The sequence below is a fragment of the Puma concolor genome, chromosome B4 (assembly GCF_028749965.1).
Source record: "Puma concolor isolate L17-30 chromosome B4, mPumCon1.1.hap2, whole genome shotgun sequence".
Classification (NCBI taxonomy): domain Eukaryota; kingdom Metazoa; phylum Chordata; class Mammalia; order Carnivora; family Felidae; genus Puma; species Puma concolor.
In genome coordinates this window covers 100260368-100270512 of record NC_141673.1, presented here as the reverse complement: position 1 = coordinate 100270512, position 10145 = coordinate 100260368, and the positions used below count along the sequence as shown (strand labels likewise).

The 10145-nt window shown below is 43.1% G+C and overlaps 1 protein-coding gene across 1 annotated transcript; it reads right to left on the bottom strand.

The window, feature by feature from the left end:
• Positions 1-4426: 4426 nt before the first annotated feature.
• On the bottom strand, positions 4427-9247 carry DPPA3 (developmental pluripotency associated 3). The gene is made up of 3 exons (XM_086711848.1): positions 8895-9247; positions 6377-6639; positions 4427-5238 (listed from the first exon to the last, which is right to left on the bottom strand). Exons 1-3 carry the CDS (start codon positions 8977-8979, stop codon positions 5131-5133), a joined length of 456 nt encoding a protein of 151 aa, XP_086567974.1. The 5' UTR covers positions 8980-9247; the 3' UTR covers positions 4427-5130.
• Positions 9248-10145: the final 898 nt, after the last annotated feature.

Below are 10145 nucleotides of genomic sequence, written 5' to 3'. Positions count from 1 at the left end.
GCCTATTACTGCTCAGCTAACTACGTACATTTCCAAACCACTCGTATGATCAGATACGGCCGTGGGATTAAGCACCAGCTAAAGAGAGACAAGCAGGTGTGTTGTTGTACGAGGCTTCCCAAAAGGGTCTTTAAAAGGAATGGATTGATGGATGGATTAATGGATAAACAAATTGTGGTCCATACTCCTACAACATGGAGGAGGAGCTGGAAAACATCCTGAATGAGATACTCCAGACGCAAAGAGACAAATATTATATGATTACACTTATAGGAAGTAGGTAGAATATGGAGATTTCTGCACAGCAATGTGAAACTACTTTATGACAGTGAACTGTGTCACTAAAAATGGTTAAAATGGTACTTTATGGTATTTTGACCACAGTAATAAAACAAGGAGTGGGGTGGATTTGACTAAGGCATGGAATTCGGTGGAGGAAGGATCGCCTTTTGAAAAAATGCTGCTAGAGAAGTTGGCTTTCTACAGGCTAAAAAATGAACCTCTATGCAAGTTTCAGACCTAACAGAAAAATTAACTGAAAATGAATCATGGACTTACATTTAAAACAGAAAACTAAGCAACAGAAGAAAAATCTTCAGGCTCTAGAGCTAGGCAAAGAGTTCTTAAGAGTTGACACTAAAAGCATGATCCATAAAAGGAAAAAAATCCATAAATTGGATCTCGTTAAAATCAAGAACTATTATTCTATGAAAAACCTTGTTAGGAGAATAAAAACAAAACTAGAATGGGGAAAAATACTTTCAAACCACTTATTTTCAATGCAGGTGAAATAGCCCTCTACTGAAGATGCCATCTAGGACTTTCGTAGCTGGAGGGAAGTCATGCTTCAAAGGACAGGCTAATGCAGCTGGTAACCAATTTGAAGCCAATCCTCATTTACCATTCTGAAAACCCTAGGGCCCTCAAGAACTTTTCAATCTACTCTGCTGTGCTCTATAAATGGAACAACAAAGCCTGGATGACAGAATTAACTGTTTATATGGTTAACTGAATATTTTAAACCCACCGTTGAGACCTACTGCTCAGAAGATTTGTTCCAAACTATGACTGTTCATTGACCATGCACCTGGTCACCCAAGAGCTCTGATGGAGATGTCCAACAAGATTCATGTTGTTTTCATGCCTGCTAACACAACAGCCATTCTGTAGCTCATGGAGCAAGGAGTAATTTCAACTTTTAAGTCTTATTTTAGGGTTTTTAAGTCTTATTAAGACCTTTTGTAAGGCTGTATAGCTGCCATTGTGATTTCTGATAGATCTGGGCAAGGTACATTGAAAACCTCTGGAAAGGATTTGCTATTCTAGATGCCACTATCTATTCTTCAAGGTAAGAGGTCAATATAGCAACATTAACAGAAGTTTGGAAGAAGTGGACTCCAACCCTCATGGAGGACTTTTAGGGGTTCAAGACCTCAGTAGAGAAAGTCACTGTAGATGTGGCTGCAATAGCAAGAGAATGAGAATTAGATACGGAGCCTGAAGATGTGACTGAATGGCTACAATCTCATGATAACATTTGAATGGATGACGAGTTTCTTCTTACAGATGAGCAAAGAAAGTGGTTTATTGAAACGGCAATCTAGTGCTGGCGACCATGCCATGAAGACTGTTGAAATGACAACAAAGGATGTGAAATTTTACATAATCTTGGGGCACCTGGGTGGTTCAGTCAGTTAAGCGTCCAACTTCAGCTTAGGTCATGATCTCACGATTCATGGGTTCGGGCCCCGTATTGGACTATCTGCTGTCAGTACAGAACCTGCTTCAGATCCTCTGTCCCCCTGTCTCTCTGCCCCTTCCCAGCTCATGCTCTCTCTCTCTCAAAAATAAACATGAAAAACACTCAGAATATTACATGATCTTAGTTGATAAAGCAACAGCAGCGTTTGAGAGGATGGACTCCAGTTTAGAAAGAAATTCTACTGCAGGTAAAATACCAAACAGCACTGATGCATGTTGCACAGAAATTGTCCTTGCAAGGAAGAAGCAATCAATGCAGCACAAACTGTCATTGTTGTCTTAAAGAAACTGCCCCAGCCACACCAGCCTTCAGCAACCACTACCCTCATCAGTCGGCAGCCATCAACAGGGAAGCCAGACCCTCCACCCATAAAAAGATGATGCTTAGTATTTTCTAGCAATCAAGTATTAAGGCATCTACATTTTTTAGACATAATGGTTTTGCACACTTAATAAACTACAGTATAGAATCGCTGCTTGGCCTTTTGGCTAAGATCAAGTGTAATAAACTACAGTATAGTATAAACCTAACTTTTGTGGGTACTGGGAAACCAAAAAATTCAGTTGATTCCCTCTGTTGTGATATTTACTTCATTGCGGTGGTCTGGAACCAAACCCACAAGATCTCTGAGGTATGCCTGTAAGTGGAAGATAGAAAGTGGAATAACAAAGAAAGTTAATTATATAAATTATAATTTATAGGATTGGAAATAATTATACAAATTGGAAATAATTATTTAAAAAGGAGTCTAGAAAAAGATACAGAGAAGATAAGCAAAGGCCATTCAAAAAACACAGAACTGGTCTCCCCAGAGAAAACAAAAATAATGGAACAGAACATTTCACAAGAATACTAAATGAAACTGAGAGCACACACCATGTTCAGGAGGAAATGGTGATCCAGAATGGTCAAAACAGAGAGCTATTTGAAGAGCTATCTTCAAAGATAAAAGGCCCTTTTATTTATTTATTTTTTCAACGTTTTATTTATTTTTTTTGGGACAGAGAGAGACAGAGCATGAACGGGGGAGGGGCAGAGAGAGGGAGACACAGAATCGGAAACAGGCTCCAGGCTCTGAGCCGTCAGCCCAGAGCCTGACGCGGGGCTTGAACTCACGGACCGCGAGATCGTGACCTGGCTGAAGTCGGACGCTTAACCGACTGCGCCACCCAGGCACCCCTAAAAGGCCCTTTTAAAGTCAGGCAGAAGGACACTTAAGGGGTTAGGGAGGGGGGTGCTGGGTGGGGCGGGGAGGGGGGGGATCAAGCTGGCCTCAGTTCTCATTAACATTCAGCATTTGCAACAGTAGGATACTTTAATGTTTATTTTTGAGAAAAGCACAAGCAGGGGAGGAACAGAAGAGAGAGGAACAGAGGATGGGAGGCAGGCTGCGCTCACAGCAGTGAAGCCGATGAGGGGCTCAAACTCACGAACCGTGAGATCACGACCAAAACCATGAGATCATGACCAAAGTCAGCCGCTTAACTGACTGAGCCAGAACAATACTTTTAACATCCTTGAGCAAAAGGAGTTAAGACAAGCAGTCTTTCGAGAAATAAGAGAACAATTCTGGACATGAAAGAACTCGGGGCATAGAGTTCTTTCTGAAGAAAGCACTAGAGAACAGAACAAGTCAGGTGAGAAGTAACTTTATTCACTACAGAAGAGAGATAGTCATGAGCATTACATATATGGAACTGTAGGGAAAAAAATACTTTAAAAAGGATGCAGAAAAGAGTAACAGAATAAGCAGTGTTAATCGAATCATGTAGAAATGACAATGAAAAAGTTGAGAGGAAGAAGGGATACCATGAGAGGAGATAGAATTGACCCCTATGTAGTTGAGATTGTAAAGCTATTCAAACCTGGGGGCACCTGGGTGGCTCAGTTGGTTGAGCATCTGACTTTGGCTCAGGTCACGATCTAGAGGTCTGTGGGTTCAAGCCCTGCGTCAGGTTCTGTGCTGACAGCTCAGACCCCGGAACCATCTTCAGATTCCCTGTCTCCACCTCTCTCTGCCCCTCCCATGCTCATGCTGTCTCTCAATAATAAAACGTTAAAAAAAAAAAAAAAAAAAGGTACTAAAACATGCTTAATTTTATCACAAGTTTGATAAAACTTCAAGACAGCCCCACACTTATCCATGTTGGTAGGCTATAATAGTTTGACTAGTTCTTAGAGTAATTTCTGAAGACCTAATTTGGCAGTGAGATGTTAATATTTAATATCCCTCCTCTTACCACTGTTGAACTTGCCATGTTACAACCAATCCTCCCAAGTTTATGCTTTGTTTCTGCCTCCACTCCATACTGAAGACCAGATTATTGTTCCTTACCTGTGTACTTATCAGCATGGCATAGATTTCTTCACCCCAGGTCTCTAGTAGCTTCGCTTAGGTACCTAATTCATTTCAGTGAACAAAGCATTTGGGACACATGCTCCACACTTCCCTTCCAGCTCCCTCCCATTTCTTTGAGATCTCTTCCAGAAGTTGGATGTACAAGGATGTGTCCTTGCTTCCTAACCTCACCCAAATGTGTGAAGTTCCTTCCCAAGACAGTATCACACATTATTAGAATGCCAAGTGTGGACATTCTAGGAATGTCATCGTTTGCTGAACACACAGCTGGCAAAAACACATTAAAAAAAACAAGACTCTTTGAAACGTATTCAAATAAGCCTCAATTTTAATAAGATCATCTGCATACACATTTGCTACTGAAAATTGAACTACCACAAAAAACTTTTATTACAACTCTAATTTTTGAAAACCAGAAAACCTAGCCTATGCACCCTGCCATAATTATAATTATGATTATGCTCTCCAGCCAAACCACCCAATATTCTCTATGTATTCCTCCCTGCACAAGTTACGTGGCTTCCAATTTGATGTTAGGGTTTCTTTTAAATGTTTTTATTCGAGAGCATGAGTGGGGGAAGGGCAGAGAGAAATACACACACACACACACACACAGAATCTGAAGCAGGCTCCAGCCTCCCAACTGCCAGCACAGAACCCTACTCTACAGAGCTCTAGTCGGATGCTTAACCCAACTGAGCCACCCAGGAGCCCCACATTAGGTTAACCGATCTTCATGACTTCAGGTTTCTCAAACACCCAGGCTACACTCAAAACCCACTAGTGCTTCCTTGGGTCATATCAAAAAGTGGAACTAAAGTATATTGAGGTCACTCAAATGCAAAACACCGGATTCCTCACAAATTATTGTTATCAAGGTAGAAAAGACAGAGCTAATATAGATTATCAAAATATTATACTTTGTCTATAATAGAGCAGCCTTCCCAAGGTGCTGCATTATGATTCTAAAATTACTAGCAAGGAAAACACCATATAATAAGGTTTATGTTTACATAGACTCCATGTCATAATTATTCTCCATGCTGGTATCCTCGGGAGGTCTATGATACAGGCAATAATGACATCTACATCTAAATCTTTCTACTCTGGATTCATCCTGGAAAAAAAAGAGAGAGATGAATTGCATTAATTTAAATAAAATGGATTAATTGCACCACTAATTGAACTGTAACAACCCTCAAATCTAGGACTGGTTATTAGAATAGCCTTTGAAATACACTTGTGGGGCAAAGAGGAGGCAAGATTGAAATGTATGGGTACTAAAGAATGCCAGATTGCAGATCATTTTGTAATTGTAACATCTGAGCGTCAAAAAATATATTCTAAGGTCATTCTCTGAATGCCTTAAATGTTAAGTCCTCCTAGATTCTGTACTCATGTTATTGCCCTCTTACTACAGAGTACATTGTACATCTACCATAAGATAAAAGTTGGAGAATCTTAGTTGGGGCACCTGGGTGGCTCAGTTGGTTGAGCGGCCGACTTTGGCTCGGGTCATGATCTCGCGGTCCGTGAGTTCGAGCCCCGCGTCGGGCTCTGTGCTGACAGCTCAGAGCCTGGAGCCTGTTTTGGATTCTGTGTCTCCCTCTCTCTGACCCTCCCCCGTTCATGCTCTGTCTCTCTCTCTGTCTCAAAAATAAATAAGCATTAAAATAAATAAATAAAAAATAAAAATATTTTTGAGAGAGCGAGTGGCTGAGGGGCAGAGAGAGAGGCAGAATCCCAAGCAGGCTCTAGGCTGGTCAGCATAGAGCCCAATGTGGGGCTCGAACTCAGGACCCGAGCGGAAATCAAGAGTCAAGATGCTTAACCCACTGAGCCACCCAGGTGATCTAAAAGTTAAAGAATCTTTTTTTTTTTTTTTTTTTTTTTTTAATTTTTTTTCAAACGTTTTTTATTTATTTTTGGGACAGAGAGAGACAGAGCATGAACGGGGGAGGGGCAGAGAGAGAGGGAGACACAGAATCGGAAACAGGCTCCAGGCTCTGAGCCATCAGCCCAGAGCCCGACGCGGGGCTCGAACTCACGGACCGCGAGATCGTGACCTGGCTGAAGTCGGACGCTTAACCGACTGCGCCACCCAGGCGCCCCTAAAAGTTAAAGAATCTTAAAAACACAAGTGTTATTCACATCCTGCACTCATGAGTGACCACTGCTCATCATTCTTAACATCCTAACTGACATTGGGTGCCCAGAGTTAGGCAGTGCTGTCAGCCCAGATCACATGAACCTACCGTGGAACGCTGGTTGAAGTAGCGATGATTTTTAATAAACCACATCAGCCTTTCCATCCTTTCTTTCCGAGCAGTTAACAAAGTCCTTACTCCACCCCTCCTCCTGTTGCTGAGTATTCGGTCCACAAGTCCCTGTGGTTTCGTCTCTGTGTCCTGCTGTTGGGGTGGATATTCTGGTAGAGGGGAAGGAAGTTTGATACTAGGGTCGAGAGTCAATTGACTAAGGTTCTTTATTAATACTTCGGAGATGGTTTGAGAGGCAGCTGAAAGACAAAAGAAAGTTAAGATCCATTAGGGTGAATTGCAATATCCAGAAGTCACTTGTCTCTTGCTCAAAGTAGGTGTGCCTGTTAAAACAGGTTAACAATAAACATTGGGAGGTTCTTCAGGGTTAAGATCACACATAGACATTACCTACTGTGTTAGTGTAACACACTTCAAATGGTGAGAGCATACATTTGAAAATGTGCTTAAGAATCCACTGTGATAGGGGTGCCTGGGCGGCTCAGTTGGTTAAGTGGCTGACTTCGGCTCAGGTCATGATCTCTCGGTCCGTGAGTTCGAGCCCCGCATCGGGCTCTGTGCTGATAGCTCGGAGCCTGGAGCCTGCTTCTGTTTCTGTGTCTCCCTCACTCTCTGCCCCTCCCCATCCGTGCTCTGTCTCTCTCTGCCTTTCAAAAATGAATAAATGTTAAACAAAAATGAAAAAGAATCCACTGTGATAGAGGGCACCTGGGTAGCTCAGTAAATTAAGCATCTGATTCCAAGAGTTGGTTTCGGCTCAGGTCGTGATCTCAAGTTCCGTGGAGTTTGAGCCCTACATTGGGTTCTGTGCTAACAGTGGGGAGCCTGCTTGGGATTCTTGCTCTCCTTCTCTGCCCCTCCCCTGCTCCCTCTGCCTCTTGAAATAAATCAACTTAAAAAAGCTAAAAATTAAATAAATAAATAAGAACCCACTATAATGGAAAAGTGCTCATTCTCAGAATTTCCCCCTCTTCCTCTTATCGGCAGTTCTGAGGTTAGATTTTTTCCCCCCAGTGTCAAAGATACCTTATGTATAGGATTCCAACTGGGAAAAAATATGGGACAGAAATCAGGTATTGGCAGTTCTCCTATTTTCATGTGTGTGAATTTTTAATAGCGGGGTGGGGAGGGGAAGCAAAGCATTAATGCAAGTCAAAATTAGTAAACAAGTTTCAGCAGTTCACCTTGATAATTATAAAAAACCTCTTAAATTTTCCTAGGGGAAGGTGGGTAGGAGAAAACACTCACCCAGTGAAATAGACAAAGTAACCCGAAATGTAACAGTCTCTCTCCTTAAGCAGAACTAGAAGTCAACTGGCTGTTCCCCCCTTCACTCCTACCCAGCCTTTTCCTGGTGTTAATTCTCTCCACTCAAACTCATTTGTTTTGGGAAATCAGCCACTCACTTGCCTCTTTCCGAACCATGATGCATACCCCATACGCACTCCCATCTCATAGAAGGCAGTTAACCTTAATCTTTCCTGTGTGAAAGCATTAAATATAAAAGTCAGTTTCCATCTGACTTCTAGGGACTTGGGCACATGTAAATAAAGATCCCTAGCTGTAGAACCGTCAGGGTCTATGGCAGATTTGAGGAAAAGCAAAGATCGGATCGAATAGACCTTACAAATGCCCCCTTCATTAATTTCCCCCCTTGTAAATGTCCACTCAGGCTCTTCCCTCAAAGACGCAGGGTGGGGTGGCGGTGTGGACTGGTGAGGGGGCCGGGAGGAGAGTGGTGCCTGGCAGGGGATGTTGATGGTAGCAGAATATAAAATGTCAGGCTTCCCTTCCAGCTGGGGCCCACCTACCACCATCAGCCTACGCCACCCAGCCCCACCATTAGGGTATTAAGGTTTCAAATCCCAAGGGTCTGGTTCTCCAAGGCCAAGCCTGGGATTGGGTGGAGCTCCAAGAGCTTCTCTGGTAGGAGAAGAACCCAGGAAGGAGAGGGCCTAATTAGCACTATCCCTGGAGCAGCGTTCCCAAGAAAGCCCTCCAGAATGCATCCTACTAATTTACATTACACTCACTGGCTTTTATCGATGGGCCCCCTCCTTCAATTTCCTCCGCAAAGCCATTTCCCTGTTTATTAACATTCCTAAAGGGGAAATTTAGCTGGAAAACCAATTCAGAAAAGGTTGGGGAGATTCAAAAAGCCCATAGGTTACCTTGGGAGTTTAGGCTTCTAATGTTTGGTTTTTTTTTTTTTTTCTTTCCTTTTTACCATTCCTGACACGTATTGCGGATAGGCAGACATTTTCAGGCACGGCCTAGGAGTATTCTGGATTGCTTTTCCCCAGAAACTGGGCAGAAAGGATTGAAGTATTCCTGAGCCCAGTAAGCAAGCAATGCAGTTCTCCCCCTTCCCCAGCTTCTAGCTTTTCCCGTTTCTTCACCAGAGGGACCTACATACACAACGTGGCCCTCCCGCAGGGAAGTGGTTTACTTCTCTGCATTCCTGTGTGTTCCGAAAAGGCACTATCTGGCTTACCTGAGCCTCCCTGGGAATTTTCTTCACTGGCCATCTGAGAAGGTTCTGGGCCACAGGATGGGTAAAGCTTCGTTGGCGAATCCATCGAAAGCCAAGTCTCAGTCCTTCTAGACCTTTGGATTCCAGTGGAAAGCAATGGGCTCAACTAGCTGCCAAGTAGCCTGGAAAGAACGAGATAGCCCAGAAAGGGCGAGAAAAACTGAGGCTCCAACAAACCGTGGCGAGAGAAAAAGAACAAACCTCAAAGTTTCGATCTGGTTTCCTCTTAAAACTACAGATAAGCCAATCAGCGAGCCTATTTTAATGTAAATGCTAATGGTTAAAGGGTAAGGTGAGTGGGCGTCATCCTATTAGTGGAATAAGAGGATAATTCTTCATCTGCTCTGCATTAAAACAATCATACTCTGTCATGTAGGCTGGAAATTTTTACAAGAACCTCGGGTTGTGTCTCCCTAAGGTTGCCTTAAAAATCTTTTTTTGTTTGTTTGTTTTTTTCAAACTACTTCGGGAGATGGCTCCTGGTTTGTGAACTGGGCTTTAAGGTATTCTCGTGCGGAGAGGTGAAGGGTGGTTTTCCTCCCAACCGCTGATTAATTCCCAATTAAACTGACTGAGGAAGTTTCCTTAAAGTTTTCCTTGCCTCGCATCTTAAACCTGGGGTTGCTGGTAAGGGAAAGTAGAGGAGAAATAAAGTGTCTGTTATAAACACTTTACTAGCTTGATATTTTATGGATGTGGATCTTGGATCGCTTTCTTTGTTTATTTTTTTTTTAATTTTTTTAACGTTTATTTATTTTTGAGACAGAGACAGAGCATGAACGGGGGGGGGAGGGGGCAGAGAGAGGGAGACACAGAACTGGAAGCAGGCTCTAGGCTCTGAGCCATCAGCCCAGAGCCCGATGCAGGGCTCGAACTCACGGAGTGTGAGATCATGACCTGAGCTGAAGTCGGACGCCTAACCGACTGAGCCACCCAGGCGCCCCTGTTTGTTTATTTTTGAGAGAGGTAGAGAGAGAGCCCGAGCACGCCAGCAGGGGAGGGGCGGGGGGGCAGGTAGCGGATCCAAGAGAACTCTGCACTGACAAAGGCAACCCTGAATTGGGGCTCGAACTCACGAACAGTCAGATCGTGACCTGAGCCAAAGTCAGACACTCAATGTACTGAGCCACCCAGGGGTCCCTGTAATTTTACTTTGTTTTATAGGCTATTAGTTGAATCACATTTTTTTTTTAAATTTTTTTTTCAACGTTT